General features: G+C 38.1%; 1 protein-coding gene across 1 annotated transcript; it reads left to right on the forward strand.

Annotated features, from left to right (window-relative positions):
• Nucleotides 1-1,751: 1,751 nt before the first annotated feature.
• Nucleotides 1,752-17,246, forward strand: LOC124873147 (PH and SEC7 domain-containing protein 4). The gene is made up of 16 exons (XM_047373679.1): nucleotides 1,752-2,021; nucleotides 4,193-4,808; nucleotides 5,103-5,184; nucleotides 5,332-5,851; nucleotides 7,909-8,862; nucleotides 11,285-11,365; nucleotides 11,504-11,616; nucleotides 11,697-11,755; nucleotides 11,837-11,926; nucleotides 12,017-12,060; nucleotides 12,143-12,309; nucleotides 14,795-14,865; nucleotides 14,945-15,090; nucleotides 15,188-15,332; nucleotides 15,958-16,104; nucleotides 16,185-17,246. The coding sequence occupies exons 2-16, from the start codon at nucleotides 4,314-4,316 to the stop codon at nucleotides 16,470-16,472; spliced, it is 3,402 nt and encodes a 1,133-aa protein (XP_047229635.1). The 5' UTR covers nucleotides 1,752-2,021; nucleotides 4,193-4,313; the 3' UTR covers nucleotides 16,473-17,246.
• The last annotated feature ends 5,266 nt before the right edge of the window (nucleotides 17,247-22,512 follow it).

A 22,512-nucleotide genomic window follows, 5' to 3' on the forward strand; every position in this document is an offset into this window, starting at 1 on the left:
TGCTGTTGTGGAGCAACTAGAAGTGTATTTAAAAAAATAATAATACGTAAAAGTAAAGCAAAACCATGCAGTGCAACCGTGTGCATCCAAGGACGTCATTATCAGCACATAAGTATTGTTAATATTTTGATAATAATATAAAGCATCGTTATACCAGATTTCACTAAATTATTTATGACTGTGTATATTGATAGTACATAGATAGTTTATATTGACAAATAAACAAAAACAACATATTACTAGTGTGTAAGCTAATTAGCGGCACTGCTAAGTTTTTATCTCCAATAATGTGCTCATATGCTAATATTTGGTGCAAAAATCACATTTCGGAGAGATCACATATATTTGTAATATATATTAATGATTCCCGGCCGGGGGTCTTTCTGCATGGAGTTTGCATGTTCTCCCCGTGCATGCGTGGGTTCTCACCGGGTACTCCGGCTTCCTCCCACAGTCCAAAGACATGTCTGTTAATTGGTTAATCTAAATTGCATGAATGAGTGTGTGTATGGTTGTTTGTGTGTTGCCCTGTGATGGACTGGTGACCTGTCCAGGGTGTACCCCGCCTCTCACCCATAGACTGCTGGAGATAGGCACCAGCTCCCCCGCGACCCACTATGGAATAAGCGGTAGAAAATGACTGACTGACTGATATATCAATGAAGATAAAAGCTAACAGTGGTAATGTTGAAATCTCTAAGCATATAAAGCTAGTATACTTTTATACAGTAATAACATAATACTAGCTTATAAATTAATTAGCTGTATTGCTAGGCTTTTTTCTCTGACTTATGTGCTAAAGTTTGCACAAAAAAAACCCCTCAAATTTTTAAAAAATGTATCACATATTATATTTATTCGGATAAGAGCTAGCATTAGTAGTGTTTACATTTCAAATGTTTATAAAGCTTCTATATGTATAGCCTGTCCTCATTTACATTTACATAAACATTAGCTGATAAGCTAATTAGCTTCAAGGCTAAACTTTGCTCTCCAGCTAATGTGCTACTATGCTAAAAAACAAATTTATAATAGTTTACACATATGTTTTATTATATATTCATTAAGTCAAGAGCTAACAATGGTGGTATTAACATTTCAAATATATGAATAAACTTATTAACAAAGCTAATATGTGTGGAGAAACGAGGCCCTTTTCTCTGGCTAATGTGCTAAAATGCACATAAGTTTGTGCAAAAAAACAAAAATGAAAAACCCACATTTAAATCTTAAAGTGAATTTGCCAGCTGTGCTAGCAAAAATATATAAATTAAACAAAGTGTTTCTTAGAAAATTATTTATTTAGACAAAACCTTTCAAAAAAGGATTCCAACTAACTCTTATTTAAAAGTGTCAGGAATTTGTTTATGTGTGTGAGTTAAACTGGATTTTCTGCCAGCATTTTAAAGCTAGTAGACCAATTAAAAAAGGCAGAGATGATGACTTATTCCAGTTTAATGTAACATCTGGTTTTGCCACATTGTGTCTGGTTTGTTTGCAGGAATGAAGCTGGGCCACTCCCCTTACCTGGCCAGTATCTGTGCACCTGCATACCTCTAAGCTTGTGGGCGTGGGCTCTGAGGCCTCTCAGGTGTCTTTTAAGCTCCTGAGTCATCTGCCAATCAGAAAAGAGCTTTTCTTCCTCTTTGTTACCACTCTCATTTCTTCCCTCATCCTTCCTGTAATTTGCTGCTGAGAGGCTAACAAGAAAAAAGGTAGACCACACCTCCAGATATGGACAGGAAGCTCAAAGACGAAGGACCAGAGTTTGCATGCACCTTTATGTGGTGTAAGAGACTGAAGGGTGTCTTGGCTTAAAGAGGGCAGATGTGTGGCTTGTTTGTTAAGCAGAGCAGGTTCAAACACAGTCACTTTGGCGCTACCGGTATGCTTCGGGGTGGCTGTGAATGCACAGCAGCAGACCTAGAGTAACACGGAGGTGCTTTTCCTCCCACAAGTCTTGACTTAAAACCTCACAAGCTGGCTGATCATATGATGTTGCTTTCAAGCGCCTGGAGGGGGTAAGTCATACTTTTACAGTCTAATAAATTCTTCCCACAGATATTCTTGTTCTACTTCTTGCTTAAGGTTATATCTGTACAATGCTTACTGATGCTTTTTAAAACAGACTTTCTGGTTTCAATAAATTCCCAGAGAAAATCTAAAATCATGCTGCATCATTATTTACAAATAATTTCGCAAGTTTAACTTGTACAGGTTGTTCCTCTTTCATTTTGTCCCTTCAGGTATCACTCTTTGAATTTGTACTTCCTAAACTGGTGATGTGCTGTAGTAACTTCCTATTCTGTAGCAACTTTTCTTTATAATCTGCATATAGACAAGCTGCTGTGGTATCTGGGCTCTGTGTTTCCTGTAATATCTTTGTGCATTTTATTTAACAGGACTGAAAACTTTCCCTTATAGAAAGCTTTATATTCGGATTAGGATTTCATTAAGGTTTTACAGTCCACAGTGCTGGAAAAGATAACATCGTACAAAGCGGATTACCTTTGTTGTTATGTGAAACTCCTTTTTCTAATAACTTAAATCGTGTATTTATACTTTACCTTCTTACTGGCCAAAATTCTTTTAAAATGTCTTCTATTATTTCCTTTTTTTTATTATAAACATTAATTGATTACCTTCAAAGCAATGTTACTGTTTAGAAAACACAAAATTTATTTTCTCTAAGCATACAATCTTCCATATTAAATTTTTTTTTAATGTGTTCTTCTTTGTTAATCTTAGTTAACTCCTGTAGCATTTGTTGCACCCTGACAGGAAGTGAGCACCCACACAGGAAATGTGGTCAAGGTCTGTCCCGGATGTTGGCTTACATGACATGAATGAAATAATAAAAGATAGACAGAAAAGTCTTTAAAATGAGCGTTTGCAAATAAGAAGAAAGATACTGTTACAGCTGAGATCATAATACGCTAAAAAAGTTTTGTTTATGATGTGACTTTCCTTTGATATGGGCTGTTGATGGTGTTGGGGTTGACAACACGGTGTGAAGTCTAGTTCAGAAGCCAGACAATTTTATCAATCTGCAAGTGTCACAGCGTGCCGAGGTGATAAAATGATAAACAGAGGATAAAACGGTTGAACTGCGGCCCTTGAACCCCACCCACTCCATCGAATCTTTGTCTGTTTTCTTCACTATGTTTCCTTCTGGTGCTCATTTCTTGGGCTGATTTTTTTTTTTTTTTTTTTTTTATGTAGTCAGGAAGTAAAAATGAGCTTATGTGCCATTTAACTTTAAGGTGTGTTGCACTGCACATCAGTAGAAACACAGAATTCGACAAATTACTCGGAAGATTAAAAAAAAAAACCGCAGCTTTCACTAGTTTTAGACGAATAATTACATAGAACTGCATATATGATTGATGATGATCAAGTCCAATACTACAAAGTGAAAGGAAAAGGATAAATGTCTTAACTTTTCTTTTACAATTAAAAATCTAAAAAGTACATTCACTTCCGGCCATCTTCCCTAGAACTCTGACCATCTCTGTCCCCGCTGAATGAAAGCATTCCCACCATGTTTTGCTATGGGAAATTGCTTGTAGGCCTAAAAGTACAATTTTGGTCTCATCTGAACAGAGCACCTTCTTCTACATGGGTTGTGGCAAATTACAAATGGGACTTCCCAAAAAAGTTAGGTTTGTGGAGTGCATAACTAAGAGTTGTCATGTTTGGATCTCTGTAGCGCCTCCAGAGCTACCACGGGCCTTTTGGCTGCTTTTCTGATTAATGCCGGTCTTTCCATTTTTAGATGATGGATTGAACAGGGCAGTCTCAGGGCAATTGGTTGCACTAAATGTATTTAGGTGTATCAGAATGAAGGAGTTGAATGCGATCGCATGCAACACTTTGCTCATTTTTATCAGTGAAACACTTGAATTCGAATTTCAAATCTTTTACTGTGTGTTGGTCTATCACATAAAATCCTAAAGTTTGTGATATTGATGAATGTTTTTGTATGGCTGTGAGTCTGTCAGATATTTAAATCGTCCCGTGGAGGTTGTCTGTACAGGCATCAAAGATCATTTTCATAACCAGTTTTGTTTCTGCTTTTGATCATCCATCTATCCGCATAGCTGATTCAAATTAAACAGAAAATATTTGTCCTGGTGTTTCATCTGAGGGTTGAGTTAAAGTGTTTCTTTTTTTTTTTTCAAAACTCCAACAGAGATGGCACCTTGCAAAAGCATCAGTCCTAATCCAGCAGGCGAGGACTTTTTCTAGATAAACAGCTTAAACATCCCTTTCCAAACTTCACAAAAGCTAACGGATCTGCCCGAGAGGCGCCAATGGAGGAGGAAAGCCTGTGCACTTCTCTGCCGGATGTTGTAGAAGCAGAACTGCCACAAGACTCGCAGACCTTAGCTGATCAGAGCATAAATGGTGAACAGGAGGACCTGGTGTTTGGTGAGGAGGCAGAGATAAACCAGACAGAGGAGGAGAACAATGCCTCACACAAATCTGTAGAGGTGGAACAGTTTGAGGAAACCTTGTGGTCTCTGCAGCCCATCACCTGCACACGATCCTCTCTTTCTTTTGCCACTGTGGGATGGGACATGCCCAACTCCTCTGCAGTGATGACTTCCTTCATGACTGACAGCAGCTTGGCCAATGAGCTTTACTCTGAGGGTGTGACAAGTCTAAGCAGCACTTCCTTCTCTCATCACCATCAGCCTCAAGATGTTACTGTCGTACCGTTCAAACAGGAGGACAAAGAGGAGCAAGATGAGGTTGATACACAGCCTCTAAACTCAGCTGCTGAGAGTGCTGGAAATGACTCTAAGGTATGAAAGCTCAAAATAGGAGGAGTGACCTTTTCCTGCTGCTGTTACTTGTTAGAGAAATGTTAATCCAAGTCTAAGAGTGAATACAGACAGTCCCATGTGTCATTAACCATAATTTTACTGAATTTTAAGTTTGCTTCCAGTCCTTTTGTTACTGATTTGTGTCTCTGGCAGATGTGGGAGTAAACGAGCATACATAATGTTAGTCAGATGAGTGCAGCTCCAAGAATATGCAGGGAATCACAAGTTTTCCTCTGTAAGCTCATATTCAGTGGTCTGTGTTGCAATTTATAGCCATGTGATGCTGTAGATGTGAAAGAGCCTACGAAACAGGAAAAGGAAGATTCAGCAGCCGAGCAGTTTGAAAGTAATGATGGTAAGTAATACAGAACAGCTCTGTCATTTTGGTTTTAGTTAGACATGATTTATTTTTTCATGTGTGGTTTTATTTAAGAGGAATTACTTGTCATTTCTGGGGCCTAACTTTCTCACCGTATTTAACCATTTCTGCCAAATCTTCTAGAAATTGCACAACGTATAGATTCAGAAGAAAACGAGGAATGGTCTGTAACGTCAGACGAGGACTCGTCAGAAACTACTGAGAGTCAATGTTCATCAGAAGCAGTGGACGCCTTTTTAGATGTGAAACTAAAAAAGGAACAAGAGGTCGGCGTTCTGCTGAGTGAGCAAGAAGACTCGGAAGGAGAACAGAGCCCAATGAATGGTGTTGAGAGTGACGGAGCGAAGGAGGACTGGAACGAGGTTCAGGAAGAGCATGGTTCAAGCAACGTTTCCAACGAGGAGGAACCAGCTTTAGCCGATAGTTTTGAGACTGAACAAGAACATGAGAAGGAGAGTGAGGGACAAGAGCAGCAGAGTTTTGCTGCTGTTTCCTACGAGGAGGAACCATCTGTAGCAGATTGTGTTGAAACTCAGGAAGAGCATCAGGACGTGAGCGGGGTTGAGGAACAGCAGAGTTTGACCAACGTTTCCAACAAGGAAGAAAGGGAGGAGGCACAAACTGTCACCTCTCTGAGTTATCTGTGAGTATTGTTCATTCAAAGCGGAGAAGAGGAAATTTCTAATGACAGTAAACCCAGAGAAAGGAAAAATTACAGAATTTACACCAAGCTTTTCAAAATAAAATAGATTAAGATCTAATGATTCATCATGGCTGCCAATGAGTCAGCATTGTTATCTGAAAGAATGAGGAACTCATCTGTTAAAACATTTTAACATTTAAAATAATTGTACCTCAAATTAGACCTTTTGAACATATTTGTATTTAAATAACACAATTAGTTCTTTTTCCATATGTTTAAAACTCCAGTAAAAGTCCAAGAAATGTAGGTAAACTGGACTCAATTGACCAGTTAATCCATGTTATCAGTATGTTTTTAACCACCATGCTTAACAGTTATAAAGTGTAGATCTTTTTGAATCTCACCCTTTAAGGGACACTATGGTCTTGTTGTTTGATCAAAAGTAACTTATTATTTTTTTAGATGATGCAAAGATTGTCTCAACCCTTCCAAACAAGTCACAGTTGTTCAGTCATTGTACTGAACCTGAACTCCCAATTGTTCTGTCTAAACTCTGTTAACGTCATATTTGATAGACTTTGAGATGAAGCCTTTAAGTTGTTGGAGCCTTAGATAGCTTGATCTCTGAAAGACTTTGGTATGAACCTATAGTCCTGGGAAGACTGGGAATTGTGTTGAATTACCTGTTCTGAATCATCTTTCCCACTGTAGAGTACCTTGAAATTAGGCATTTGCCAGGTACCGGGATCAAGCTATACAAATGTTTTAAAAAGTTTCAAATCCACTCAAATTTTAAAATTAAGCATATATGGTTGAAAGGTCATTTAGCATTTTAAAAATGCTGAACTGACCAGAGTTTTTTTCCCAGCTGAATGAAGTAATGCCCATCCTACATCTTTTGCTGCACACCGCCTGTCAGCTTGCTAAAAGAAGCATACTGCAGTTTCCCCTCACTTATAAGAAAAACAAATTTGTATTTTTGGAAATATTTCTGGTCAAAACAAACCGCAAACAGTCATAGAAATGTTAGAGTAATCCTGTTTTTGAAAGTACTGTTGGAAAGCTCCACATAGCATTGTTGTTAAGCAGCCAAGTGCAGGTTTTTGCCTGAGCAAATGACTCGACTAATTAACCAGCTAATCTAAGACTGTTAGACTTGTGTTCCTCTATTAAGAGAAAAAAAAAAAAAATGTTTTATATTCTTTGCATTAGGCACTAGAAAACATTTAATGGATGTTTTATTCAATATGTTTGCTTACTCTGTGTATCAAATTAAAACGGCAACAAATTATAGTTATAGATAACTTTATTAAACTTGTAATAAGCAATATATTATTTCAGTTTTTAAAAATGATATGTTTTTGTTTTAAAAACAGTGAAACCGTGTTGTTTTTACTGATGTTTATCATACCATAACTAATTGTGTGTTTCCTTCCATCTTGGCTTTGTGTCGACACTCCCCTGAATACTTAAAACCTGCAAACTCTTTTTAGACGTTAAAACACTCGCTTCCTATGCTTTCAATTGCCATTAGCTAGCTGCTACTTCCTCTCTGAATTCCTATAAAAGCAGTAAGGACATTTTCATGCACAACTTCTTCATTTTGACTTAGCATTTGGTAAAATAAGTAATGCCATGGTGTAATGTGCTGTGTGCCTTTTTTTTTTCCTGTGTTAATTTTTCATAATCATAATTTGATGGCAGAAAAATGTGGAGTTGAATGCAATCGTTTTGCAGGTTCAAGTTGGAAGAGCATGTTACTTGCTTGAAGGATCACACCATAAATGAAAGTGAATTTTAAATTAATTAATTGTACTCTAAGCAGTCACCTTTGTGCCTAACAAGAACACAGATCACATCCTGTTTCTAAAAGTTAGCACATCACATTGTCATTTCCTCCTGTTTAACATGACAGTTTTTTCTTTTTTATCTTCACACCTTCCTAAAAAAGATTTCGGTGTTGAATCAACAGTGCTTTCTCCCAATGTACAGTTCGTGACAAAGTTTTGTGCAATTTAAAAAATAATCACAATGTATGCTTTATTGATACCTTTTAGGGAAGTACATGAAGAAGTGCTGCAAACTGACAACACCAGAATAAACGCACCAACTGATAGGCTGAAAGATCTACAAGCGCTGGAGCTTTCAGAGGACGGGGAACATTCAGGGGATAAGGATGACATAGAGACACCGGATTGGTTAGGTGACGATCTCTCTAGGCTGCCTGAAGAAATGTGTGAAGATGTAGATGAGAAAGTAGACCCTGAACTGTCAGAGTCCGAGGATAATAATGAGGAAGTATCAGAACAACTGGCAGAGAAAGCTGAGGACGTAGAAAATTCCCCTGAGAGGGTGGAAGAGGCTGAAAATCTGGAAAAGTCAAACTCTTCAGAGCAACAGAAGTGTGATCAGGACAGAGTGGATTCACTGCAGCCCGAAAGCTCAGCGTCTGAATCAGGCGAAACGGGTGAAGAGCCCAAGCAGATGCATGCAGAAGACTCCGATCAGTCAGAGCAGCGTATGGACCAGTTGCCAGTGATGGCATCCCCAAACCGGTTAACCACTCTAGAAATTCCAGAGGATCAAATAGAACAGAGAGTTTGTGATGAAGCTAAGGGGTCCACAGTCGCAGGTAATCCATCAGAGCAGAACGAGCTGCCCCAGCAAACGGCCTGCTCATCTGAGGAGCCTGGACCATCAGACAAGATGTATGAGTCAGAAATGGCAGAACAGCTGTCTCCTGAGACTGAGGCTCCGCTGGAGAACCAGGAGGCAGAGTTAAACCACATGGACCAACAGGCTGAGATGCCGGATCAGACAGGAGATGATAATTTTCCTGACAATGGGAATGCACTAGATGTTGTGGCTAATGGAGATAAACATGATGATTCAGTGGTGCCTTACATTAACAGAGGAGAGGTGGAGAGAGACAAGGCCTGCCAACTTGCTGAACAGCTCTTTAAGCTGGAAAATATCCAACGCTCAGATGTGGTGAAACATCTAGACAAAGAGTAAGCATGCATTTAGACACATCATTCAACACATATTTAGTTTTCCTTCCTCATATGTAAAGTTTTAAGCTTTTTACATAAGCATTAAAAGTTATATCAGTCCATTAGCATTCTGTTTATGCAGATGAGTTAACATTTACAAAGAAATGCTCTTAGCTGTATTCATAAACAAGAGACAAAAGTGTTTTTAGTGTGTTTTATCTATACAGTAACATTAAAAAAGCTTCCTGCTTTTCAAGATGCTTTCTATTTTGCAACTCATTAGCATAACGTGTTGATTAATCCTTAAGTTTTCTGTCTTTGCATCTGATGCTGAAGAAAACATCCTGAGTATTATTTTCTAATATTGCTGAAAGCTATCCCAAAGCCCCGAAAGACACTAAAAGTTTCTGTTTAAGGCCCATACTGTGGGTAACCTAGTCCATGTATAAAGGTTTGCTGAGGATGTTACCGTCATTAATAAGGAAGCCTTAAACTGCTACGACTGAAGAGGTTAAAAGACTTGTTTGGCAGCATTTGGCAGATCAGTCTGTTCAGAGGGAATTCAATAAGATTTAAATTTACTTAATCATGCTGGTGAAGCATTTATTTGCTCATAATTTGGCTGAATTCAAAATGCTATCCAGGATAAGTCAGTCGAATGAATGAATTTTTCTTTTAAATGTCCCTCAATAAATCCGCTTATCATATTTAGTGGGTTAAGATGCGTGGTCCCTACAGTCTTGAAAAATAAGGAATAGTGATTTTAGTTTTCCAAGCCTAGGTAACAAAAGTGAGCGCAGAAAATGTTTGTAGATTTTATCCCAGCATAAGATAAAACTGAAAAATGCACACATATTCAAATAAATAACCCTCCTAACCCTCTTATATCAGGGTTTATAATTATAACATGTGGTTCTTAAAACTGAATCTGGTTTAGAGAGCCCCAATTGTTGAAATTTTTTACAATCAAAACAAAAAAAAAGGACCTAAGAGAATAATCAACTCTAAAATTTAGGACTGAAACAGTCAATCTGACTAATCCTGATTAATCAGTTTGTTGAAACAATCATCAACTAATTTAGTAATCGAATATTCATTAACTGGAGAATGCAGACCCTAAAACATGCCATTTGTCGAAAGAACCACCCACTCTAAGCAGCAATTAAGCCAAAACTGTACAAAAAATATATACATTTTGCATTTAAGATGAATAACCTTCTTTGTCTGCAAATATGCTCTACCCAGAACTCCTTAACTGGGACAGTTTTATCCTAATCTGGTTCAAATTCTGTAAAAAATCTCCTATTAAGCACCTTTTGCTATGTGATTATTAATTGGTTAATGGTCAACGGATAAATTAATCAGCACACTAATCGTTAATTGCAACCCTACTAGATTTTACAAGTCTTAAGTGGATTTTAAAATTGTGGAGGTGCCATAGAAATCTGTGAAATGGTCATTTATTCGCTGCTGGATCAGAGTCTGTGTTGATTTTATCTACAAAAACTTCCATCATAGTTTTTTCTTTTATCATAGCCCTTTTTTTTCTTTCAAAGTAAAGAAGAGACAAAAATAAATAAACTATGACATAAATGACTCCCATTTTTTTCAGCTAATACTAATAAAGATAAAAATATCTGAGGGAGATGAAATGTAATCTAATTTTAGTCTTCTGGAAGGGAGAGATGAGTTGTAATTATAGATAATAAGACCTTTGCATATAATGCACGTCCTGTTTTGTGATTGGCTGGTGTTGAAACTATTGAACAACCAAATACAAATATGGTTGTTTTCAACCCGCAACTTGAATTCAGTTCTAAATGATCAATATTCAGCTAACTGTACAGAAATTTACAGCAAATTCAGTCGACTAAAATGTACCAACTATAACTAGAAATACTGTAGACTTTAAATTTGTAACTAAAACTAAATGTTTTAGTCAAAAATCTGGAACTAAAATTTAATTCGCTGCCAAAATGAACACTGACCAACTTCAGCCATGTGTTATTTCATGGTTTGTGGAACATTTGTTTAATAAAACCCTACTAGGTTTTGTGGTACTTAAATGTCCTGGAAAAATCCAAATATTTTATCCAGAAAAGGTATGGATATATGAAATCAAATCTTTGGAAGGTCCCTGAGATTTGTTAATTTCGGTCATACATTTATGTTAAAAAATAGTTTCGGAGGTTGAAAAATTTAATTTGGGACATATGTTGTTCAGATGCACTTCAAATCATGTCCACTAAGTATTTAAGAGTTTCAAAAATCACAGTTTTCTATGTGAGACAGGATCCATTCATATTAATGCCTATTTGACTTTTTGTTAGCAGTTTCCATACATGAATTCCTCAAATTGACTAGCTGCTATATCCAAGGATTTTATAAGGTTTCTTCATATTATTTTCTGACACAAACATTTATTTTTTTCTGTGTTTAGTAATGACTTCAGTCGTGCTGTTGGAGAGCAATACCTCAAATTCTTTGACTTCTACAGCCAAACTCTAGATCAAGCCCTCAGGTAAAATTCTAAATATAAATAAATATATATACATATATATATATATATATATATATATATGTATATATACATATATATCTTATGAATTCACTTTCATTAAGCATATTCTTTAATCGTCTTTCATTCTGTCATCCCCAGATCTTTTCTGAAGGTGGTCGTATTGATAGGGGAGACCCAGGAGAGAGAAAGGGTGCTGCAGCATTTTTCCAACCGCTTCCACGAGTGCAACCCCGACTCTTACTCCTCCTCAGGTGAGACAATCATGCGTCACGCTTAAAGAGACAGCTGCAACTTTTGTGTTTGACATCATTGGTCTTTTGGATGTCCTCAGGGACCGTGTTGGCTCTGACCTGCGCTATGATGCTTCTCAACACTGACTTGCATGGACAGGTAAGACTAAACAGCCTCTGCAGTTAGTTTTTGACACTGCGTTGTACAGTTTTTTTTAAGGTATCGTATGTGTGTTTGCAGAATGTAGGAAAATCCATGTCTTCCTCTAAGTTTGTGACCAACCTGGATGGGATGAATGAGGGAGGGAACTTCAGCAAGGAGCTGCTGAAAGTAAATCATTCACATTTTCCTTCTCATAGCTAAAGTCTAAACCTCAAGTGTCAAAAGTACTGAAGTTTTTCTCTTGGATTCATGTTGTAGAGTCTTTATAATTCCATCAAGAGTGAACCGCTGGAGTGGGCTGTGTAAGTAACACGTCTGAAAAAGAATCATCTGACCCATGAGTCAGGCACATCGTTCATGTTTTCACTTGATCTTGTGGTTAAGGGGTGAGGAGGAGCTGAAGAACTTGGTAGACGAAAGTGCAGGAGATGATGCTCCTCTGCGTTTAAAATCCAACCCATTCTTGGATGTTCCTCAGGACAAAAAGGCCTCTGTGGTCAAACAAGGATTCTTGCAGAGGAAGCTGCATGCTGACATCAATGGAAAGCGAAGTAAGTGGGACGAACTGTCTAAAGACAAAACCTTGGAGTGATGGCAAAATCAGAGATTGTAGCAGATGTCGGGTGATGAGGGGTCAGAGTGACAAACAAACTAGTTACACTGGTGTCCGTGAAACAAGTTATATTTTAAGATCATATTTTTAAACTTTACCTTTCATATTCCCGTTCATGTACAGTTGCTTGCAAAAGTATTCACACCCCTTGAACCTTTTCCATATTTGGTGACGTTACAACCACAAACCTGTATGCATTTTGTTGGGTTTTACATGTTGATAGACACAAAGTAGTGCATCATTGTTGAAATGGAAGATAAATAAACATGGATTTCAAATTTATTTTACAAAAAGAAATCTGAACACTACAAAAAATGATAAATCCAGTACAACCAATTGGTTTCAGAAGCCACCTGGTTAATAAAGAAAGTAAGGATGCATGATAATATCGGCATTGACACTAATATCGGTGTCGGCCGATATTTTTTTTAACGTATCATTCCAATAAGTAAAACTGGGCTGATATTAATAACTGATATTTATTACCATCTTGTTGCTACTTGCGTATGTGTTTCTGGAGGGGTGGGGGTGGTCATGTGATGTTTGTCAGGGCATGTGACAGTTATAGTGATGCAGTGGAGGACTATAGGGTGTTTAACTGAAGCAGAGAAGCAATTTCAGCGGTGTGGTTGTATTTTCACAGTGTTGAAAGGGTAGTGAAATATATATGATATGTAATATGTGTAAAATATTGGTTATAGGCAATAACAGCGATATTAATATCAGATATCGATATCGGCCTGCATTTTTAAATCTGTGCATCCCAAGGAAAAGAGTCCACCTGTGCGTAGTGGAATCTCATCATTAATGCAGCCTTCCGGCAGGAGAGTAACCCTAGACATAAAGCCAGGGCAACAATGGACTGGTTTATATCAAAGCATACTCATGTGTTAGAATGGACTAGTAAAAGTTCAAGCCTAAACCCTATTGGGAAATGTGGCAAGACTCCCCATCTAATCTGACTGATCTTGTGCTGTTTTGCAAAGAAGTGGTGCTGAACATATACGTAAACCACACTTTGGCTATAATACCAAAACTTTTGCACGGGTTGTACGGTGGCGCAGTTGGTAGCACTGTTGCCTTGCAGCAAGAAGGTCCTGGGTTCGATTCCCGGCCTGGGGTCTTTCTGCATGGAGTTTGCATGTTCTCCCCGTGCATGTGTGGGTTCTCACCGGGTACTCCGGCTTCCTCCCACAGTCCAAAGACATGCCTGTTAGGTTAATTGGTCTCTCTAAATTTCCCTTAGGTGTATGAATGACTGTGTGTGTGGTTGTTTGTGTGTTGCCCTGTGATGGACTGGCGACCTGTCCAGGGTGTACCCTGCCTCTCGCCCATAGACTGCTGGAGATAGGCACCAGCTCCCCCGTGACCCACTATGGAATAAGCGGTAGAAAATGACTGAAATGACTGACTGACCAAAACTTTGTCAATAAATTTCATTATAGCTGATTTTTTTACAGTGTTGGTTATGCTTCACTGTTTGGTTGATTTTAGTCTTAACAAAAAATCTGGAGCAGACTAAAGCTGCAAATGTAGAACGCGGTTGAATTGCCCAGCACACCTAGCCTATCAGAGGTAAAGGTTGGTCTGTTCTCCACCTTTTGAAAGCAAAAGATTTGCAAAAAAATGTTTTTCAGCAGAAGTCAAATTTGGCCAAACATTATTTCAAGAATTAGGTTAAGGTTAGCACTTAGTGTAAAGAAGCCACTTTGAAATGTTTTAGATATATATAATATATATATATATATATATTGGCTTAACAACAGGTCCTTTTAATGTTTTAAGGAATCCAATCAAATTATTCTTGAAGGCAGGGGCATCCAGACTTTTTTTTTTTCATATTTACACCCATAATAATACAAAAAAAGAACAAAGGAGTATGAATGGATGCACCAAAGTCTGCTTTAGAGCATAAAGGAAAGTGAAAGCTGAAAACGGTTAATAAAATAGAAACACTTTGTGTTGTAACTAACATTTTACCGTTTAGGAGGATTTTGATTTGTCCACATCTTTTTGGACGGCCTTGTATCAGGGAAAATCTTGCCCCAAAAAATGAACAAAGTATAAGCATCAACCGTTGCTGGCGGGGCGCATTGGTACCATCCTGAAATTGTGTTTGTGGGCCGAACAAAATCATTCCGAGGGCCAAAAATGACCAGTGGGTCACACTTTGGACACTCCTGCTCTAAGATTACTAATATGGAACAAATACATAATCTTAAATCAGCAGTTGATTAATTGAAAGAAGTTAAATTTACCATACATGTATTGTTATTTACTTATATAAGTACACAACATTGAAGATAATTAATAATAGTTCAAGTGGGCTTCTTGAGCAGTTTGATAATGTTACAGACATATTTTAGATCCCCAATAGTTGTTCTGATGTAACGAACCTACTGAATGTTGTGTTTTTGTGACAGCTCCCTGGGGGAAAAGGGGATGGAAAACTTTCTTTGGAGTTCTGAAAGGAATGACCCTTTACTTACAGAAGGTCAGTGACTCAGCTCCTGCTTCTCCAAACATCACGTAGCTCTTTTACTTCACCTTGACTTGTCTTTGTTGTGCGTCAGGATGATTATCGCAGAGATCAGCCAGTGAACGAGGACATGGTAGGAGTCCATCACTCCCTGGCTGAGCCGGCAGCTGATTACACCAAGAAGCCGCATGTTTTCCGCCTGCAGATGGCCGATTGGAGGGTTTTTCTCTTCCAGGCCCCGTAAGTCACATAAAATCTCCAGTGCGAGTTTGCGTCTCTGTTTGATCCAAATAAATTAACAATACCAAATGGAGTGTTTGGTTTCTTTTTCTCTCAGATCCAAAGCAGAGATGAATTCATGGATCAGCCGCATCAACTTGGTTTCAGCTCTTCACTCGTCTCCTCCGTTCCCTGCTGCTGTCGGCTCCCAGAGGAGGTTCTTCCGGCCAATCCTTCCCGCTTCAAAGTCTGCGCACCCTCTGGTATGCATTTCAGTCTTCTTTGATAAGAAATTATAAGTTACCTCGCAATAATTTGGTTTTAAATTCATTATATTTCATTGACAAATGTGTTGCTTTTCACCCTGTGTTGCAATAGACTTTTCTATGTCAATCTAGAGAAATTAAAAAATATTATTTTCAGTAAATGTGATGCAGAAGTTCTCCATATAAGAGCCAAAGTCAACGTTTGAAGTTAACAGATGTGAACAGAAACACTATACCTACCATTTAATAAGGTAATAGATTTTTAAGTATCAGGATTTCTAATAGAAGCAGCGAAAATGGCATTTATAAAATGGTTATTTTAACACTGTGTAATTATTTTATCCCTTTTATCCAGTTATCATTTTCCTTCCACTTCACAATTATGCATAACTTTGTGGGGCTCTGTCACATAGAATCTTAAAACAATACATTCAAGTTTGTGGTAGTAATGTGACAAAATGTGGAAAATGTGAATACTTTTATAAGGCACTGTCACCATGTACTCCAAAGACCTGATGCTACAGAAAACACCTGAAATCAAGTAAACTAGCATTTAAAATCAGATAAAGAGAGGGTCTGAATTATAGCTTTTGTCCTCTTTCCCGTTATTTTCCCTATGCAGGAACGTCAGCTACAGTGTCACTCGGGAAAGCTGGATTCCTTCAAAGCTGACTTGTTGTATCAGCAGGAGAACCCCCCAGACAGTAAAAAGGCTAAAGCTAGGGATCTGGAGGAACAACGTGTGAGAACCGAGTACCTGCAGTACGAGGTACTGGAGTCTGCTGTGAGAGCTTAAACATAAGTATGTAATGTTCAACTGGTCATTCAGTGTTTCTTCTTAAACCACAGGTCTGTCGCTATGAGACCTACATCCAGGTGCTGGAAGCCTGGAAGAGCGTGCAGAAGACGGAGGACAAGGCGTTGGACAACGCCAACCTGAACCTGTTCGACAAGGCTGCCTGTGCAGACTGCAAGGAGGAGGAAGACAAGGAGGAAACTGGGCTTAAAAGGTCTTACTCTAGTCCTTCCCTGGACCTTGATCTGGCCCCTCCGACAATAATCAAAGTTAAACGCAATATCTCAGAGAGACGGACTTATCGCAGGACCATCGTTCCTCGATTCAATAAAGAGGCCTGACATAAAACGAGCTGTTTATTCCCTAAGAAGACCCACGTTCAGACATTTCTGCTAGTGGAAACGTCAAAAAATCCTCCAAAGATCCATGGTAAAGCTTCCTCAGGAAATATGTAATTGTTTTTGTCTTGTTTACTTTGCCACAAATAGGAAATGCCTAACAAACAATCTCCTCTTTTAAGTGGTCTAGAAAGTGTTGGACATAACTTATTTAGTTTTGTCAGAATTTTCAGGTCTTTCCATGACCTAAAATATTGTGGTACCAGCATTTATAATGTTTTACTTTGGTCAAAGTGTATGCTTTGTGTTGGGTTATAATCTTTTTTTATAATGTTTACCACAAGAGGGTGCTGTAGAACAGTACATGTCTGAGTAAATGAAGCCATAAAGACGAGTTGCCATAGTTTTATTTTCATATTGCACTTTTTCATTTATAGTTCTATATGTTCTTTTGAAAATGTTAAAATGTCGATATTATGATTTTTATCATCTATGAATTTCTCTCTTAGATGCTTTAATTAAATGAAGGACTTCTAAAATAACATAAAATGTTACCTTGCCCCTTTTTTTACACAAAACTTGGTTTGAAAATTATACAGCATTTTAAAAAGCAACACAATCTTAAAGACTTTTTCAGGACTTTTGTCAATTAATCCCATAAAAAGCTCAAACTGTGAAATGTGCATCAGTGAAGGTTAAATTTGACTGATAAATCAATAAAGTATTTAAAGCAAATATAAAAGGCAGGGTTTGGAACACATTGCCTTCTTAATTACAGTTTTTTGGTCTCCTTTTATTTTTTTCTGATTTGTCTTTTTCTTTGTTTAATTTTCTTTGGGTTTTATATTTGTTAAGGAATTTATTCAATTATTTTGTTGTTTTTTATATTTTTATGTTAGAATAATATTGAATAGTTTGTGTTTTGATTTGATTTTGCTTTTTTATTTAAAAAAAAAACAACTAAAGTGATCTTTTTTATTGCTTTATTGTGAAAGTGGAATAAGTATTATCTGACTGACCAGTGAAATGTGGAATGCTTTTTAATATTGTATATTTAATTAGTTTGAGTCAAAATGGTTTGACTGTAAAATATCCCTCACAAAATAATTAATATGAAAATTTCCTAACTTTGAATTTATATTGTAAATCTTAAAATTGCATAAATGAGACTACAGACTGGTGTCTCAGTTGAACTTCCTGTGTTTTTGTCTGTCATCCTGTAAATAATGGCACCCAGTTGGCACAGGTCCTGTTCTGAATTCTTTCCGCCATTGAGAATCAGCAGTTGAGCAGCATGTCTGTAATAAACCTCCTCCACACACAAACACACACCTAGCAAACAGAAATGGCATGTGACAATGGGAAGCATGACAACGAGCATGAACAATACGAAACAGGGTCACAATGTCAGGTTGTGGTGTCAGTATTGGATCAAAAACTGATGAAACCTTCTGCACCTCCTTTACGTTGTGAATTTTTTTCCTCTCTTGGTGGGTAAATGTAATGAGGAACTCTTAGTTATGGGTGAAGTTTCAATTCATTCATGACAATAACAACAGCTCATTAAGATAAAGTCAGATTCTGCTGATGAGGATGACTGATTGGCCACATGAGTGACAGTGGCCTGGGGGCCATCACAGCACCTTGAGAAAGGTTGAAGGGGCTGGCCTGGCATGCAGATAGGTGACGCCATATTTCATGAATGATCAAAGAGGACAGAGTTATAAAGGAACAATGTTATTTCTTTTTACTCAGCGCAAGATCAAGAGTACGAAGACAGGAATGTGAATGTCTCTGAAATCTAAAAATACCCTAAAAAGAAGTAACAATAAAAGGTACTTTCAGACAATCACTTTCAATGTCCACATTAATTGTTTCTCTAAATTAAAATAGAAATGTTTAATAATTGTCTTGGCCACAGACGATGCTGAAGGTGCTCATTTGGGGCCAAAGCTCTTCTCACTTGGGCTGCAGACCATGACTTTAGCAATGGTGGTGGTGGCCTTGTTTCTTTGAAAAGCCATCATTCCCCTGATCTCCTCCAACAATAACACTGGTTCGGAGCAGCAGGGGCTGGTTAGCTGCTGGGTTCAAAGGGCGTCTCTTCCCTGGAACTGGCCTGCTTTTGTTCAGTGTGTGCTGTTCTATTCTCAAGCACTGGGCGACTCAGTCAGGCCTGGGTGGGCAATTAAAAAGCCAAGAGCTCAAGTTGGGATCATTAGTGGTTTGTTTCAAAACACAGGCTTTCTCCTTTTTCCTCTCTTTTACTTTTCTCCTATGAATCAGTACTAAACTATATCACTTTGAGCAATGCTGAACTACAATGTGACTTTAAAATTTTATTTTTTTGTTGCTTATTACACCAGAATATACAACTTCCAAATTTAAAAAAAGTGTTCATCTGTTTTTCCTGATGCCCACTCCCAATATGTAGCCGACGCCTTGCATGCTCTATTTGTTACTTCCCTTCTTTTATCTGCATGAACACTTGATTTCTCATACCGTGACTCTTGAAGGGATGATCTCATCCTTGGATTTCCACCTTGTTGATTGTCATCTGTCTTTGCTCTTGACTCCTGTTCTTGTTAAGTGTCCTTGACTGTCTAGGCTCCTTGAATCTCTTTGGTTCTTTCAGGTGGTTTGTTTTTTTCACTTAGACTCACCTCACTTATTCAGAAAACCTTGAGGGTGCACTTATTCAGTCTCGCTCTCATCTTATATCAACTTAGAGAACGTTAAAGTATTCATTCCCCACAAACCTCAATGTATTGTCTTGATTTTATGTGATGGACCAAGACAAAGTAATACAGGATAGACGTTTTTCCTATTTTTTTTACAAACAAAAATATGAAAAGTGTGGTGTGTATTTATAATCACCCCCTTTCACTCCAACACCCATAAATAAAGCATCAGAGTAAGCCTGCCAAGATAGTTTTGTTAAAATGGCCCAGTAAAAGTTCAGACCCAAATCTAAATGAAAATGCAGAAATTTATTTTGAAAGACACACATTCAGTCTGGTTGAGCTGAAGCTATTTTGCAAACAAGATTGGGTACAGACGGCAGAGACATACCTCAAAAGATTCTTGTAATTGGAAGGAAATACAGTTCTATAAATTGCTGACTCAGAGGAGTTGAATAGTTACGCACACCTTTCATATTTTTATTTTTTTTAAATATTTGAACACCATGCCTTATTTTTCTGCCTTTTCCACCACTTTGTGTTGTGTTGTAATGTGACAAAATGGAAAAAGGTTTGCCAGATTTACTGTAGATTTTCTGGAAAAGTCTGAATGGGACAACTGTAATTTGTTTGATCTTTGCTTTGATTAAGAAAAACATTTTTGAAGCTTTCAATAGTTTAATTGGAATTTTTGTCCTATCAGATCCTGTTAAAAGAACAGGCAGTCTTGATAAATGTTTGCAGTTTGCAAGGCAAAGGTGCCTCTTAAGAGGAGTTAAGGCTTTGCTTAAGGGCATTTCAATGCATGACCTGTTTTTGCCCTTTTCTTTCACAGTACGCATGCACACACACACTCATGGCTCAGAGTGCAGGCTTTAGACGCAGAGCCAGTGGCTTTTTAGATGCAGGGCAAACATGCCGCGGCTGGGCCTTCAGGTCAGAGCTTCATGAGTTAAAGCGACTTTTAGAGCAGAGTGAGAACATTTGACATCTAATCTCCTCCATCTTATCTTATATCATCTTTGCACTCATACAGCACCCTTTTTTAACCATCAGGCTTCATTCATATGCTGCAGTATCTTCATGTGCTCTAGTATCACTGATTAATGTAAAATCTACAGTTTGTTATTCACAGATCAGTCTGTAAAATCAATATGTGTGCTGAAATGAGGTGTGCGTTTGACTCCTCAGATCTCTGCAGGTCAACTCTCTACCTCGGGGCAGTACCTGATACCTGGAAGATTTTATCCACCTCGGTGTGTGTGTGTGTGTGTATGTATGTGTGCTATGAAAGGTACGTTTTTCTTGATGTCTTCCAGTCAACAGTAGCTTCCTGCCTTTAGGCTCTGAGTGTTGTTTAATAGGTGCAGAACACCTGCCTGTGCACAGAAACACCCTCTGTTTGACCACTGCACTCTGTTTGACTGGCACGTTTGTTTCAGCTGCCTTACGCTGGATCGAATAGCTTCTTGAAATTTGAGGAAGGTGCAGTCAGCCCATGGCAGCAGTGTTTTAAGCTCATGTTCTCTTATCTGTGATATTCAAGAAAAATAGTGTTTAATTGGAGCAAATGTCCTTTGTTCATCCAGGGGTTCGGCACATGCTGACACAGGTAGTTGGGTGAAAGGTACCACAACATGTCCAACAGGACTATGTGGAGGTAAAAGAAGTCAAGCAAAATGTTTTGGATTGCAACAAAGAAAAAGGTGTTGAATGAGTAGATTAAAATGTTCTTTCTTGGTTTTTCTCTGCAGTATTGCAGAAGTTACGTTTGGTGTTTTGTTTTCATAAACCTTCAAAGTAATATCTTCAATCTTATGCCTTTTTAGCATGCCATATGTAAACCCTATGAATTACAGTATTCTTTTTATGTTCAGTGCTGTGAAACGTATTTGCCTCCTTACAAATGTATTCAGCTTTTCTCTTTTTTCACCCTTAAATGTTTCATAACCCTAACAAATTGTAATATAAGACAATTATAGCCTGAGTTAATCCAAAAAACAGTGTTAGGTTTCTAATAATGATTTCATCTCATAAGGGAAACAAGCTGTTCAACCCAGTGTGGCTCTATGTGAAAATATAATTGCCACCTAAACCTAAAAACTGGTTGTGCCCCCAATGGCAGCAAAAACGGCCATCAGGTATCATTCACTTCTAATGAGTCATTCATGTTAATGTGGAGGTGTTTTGGTCCTCTCTTCTTTGCAGAATTGTTTTAATTCTGCCTTATTATAGAGTTTTCTAACAGGAACAGCCTATTTTCAGTTATGCCACAGCTTCTCAATTTGATTCAAAGTCCAGACTTTGACATGCTCACTCCAAAACCTTCATCTTGTTATTTTTTCTGAGCTGTTCAGAGGTGAACTTATGGTTTTATGCATAACCCATGTGAACTTGAGCTTTAGATCAATGAATGACGGAAGGACATTGTAATGAGACAAAAGTTCCACTTTTGGATAAAACCTTCTAAGACCCACATGAACCACTGTACCAAACAGGAGATGAACAAACATGCGATTTATTGTAATCCTTGTCTGGCCTTTGTTGCCTCTGGGAATTTAAGCCACTCTTATGACTAGATCTAAAGGTTTTCTTTTCAAAGCGCAAAAAGAGGTTGTTGAATAATATTGTTGAATTGAATTGTCATTTTGCTCCATGTTTGAATTGTGTGTTGGTTGGTATCAGGCCTAAAGAGCTATACAGCGGATAAACAGTATCTAAAAAATCCAACAAAGACCTGAAACAGGAGCAGAGAGATGCTTCATTCTTCATTTGACCATCTCTGTACATCTGGTTTCCAACTAATAACTCTTTGGAAATCACCTCTTTACCTTTAAATGGCTGTTAAAATGTAATATGTGTTTCTCATATTGTCAGGAAAGGGAAAAAAGGTTAAATTATGTCCTAGTAGGTTTGTATGGCCTGCATTTACATTGAGCCCCTTTTTTCTGACACTTGTAGGTAAAATCCAGTGGAACCAATTGGCTTCAAACATCACTTAATCAGTAAATGGAAACCAGTCAGTCATTTTCTACCGCTTATTCCATAGTGGGTCGCGGGGGAGCTGGTGCCTATCTCCAGCAGTCTATGGGCAAGAGGCAGGGTACACCCTGGACAGATCACCAGTCCATCACAGGGCAACACACAAACAACCAAGCACACACTCATTCATACACCTACGGTCAATTTAGAGAGACCAATTAACCTAACAGGCATGTCTTTGGACTGTGGGAGGAAGCCAGAGTACCCGGTGAGAACCCACGCATGCACAGGGAGAACATGCAAACTCCATGCAGAAAGACCCCTGGCCGGGAATCAAACCCAGGACCTTCTTGCTGCAAGGCAACAGTGCTACCAACTGC

The sequence above is a fragment of the Girardinichthys multiradiatus genome, chromosome 8 (assembly GCF_021462225.1).
Source record: "Girardinichthys multiradiatus isolate DD_20200921_A chromosome 8, DD_fGirMul_XY1, whole genome shotgun sequence".
In the NCBI taxonomy this organism is placed as follows: domain Eukaryota; kingdom Metazoa; phylum Chordata; class Actinopteri; order Cyprinodontiformes; family Goodeidae; genus Girardinichthys; species Girardinichthys multiradiatus.

What these genes read in the sequence shown, in the direction of transcription:
- LOC124873147 (XM_047373679.1), top strand. Translation starts at nt 4,314, where the DNA reads ATGGAGGAGGAAAGCCTGTGCACTTCTCTGCCGGATGTTGTAGAAGCA. An exon ending in ACTCTAGATCAAGCCCTCAG is followed by an intron (nt 11,366 to 11,503) that starts GTAAAATTCTAA and finishes TGTCATCCCCAG; the next exon opens with ATCTTTTCTGAAGGTGGTCG. An exon ending in TGACCCTTTACTTACAGAAG is followed by an intron (nt 14,866 to 14,944) that starts GTCAGTGACTCA and finishes GTTGTGCGTCAG; the next exon opens with GATGATTATCGCAGAGATCA.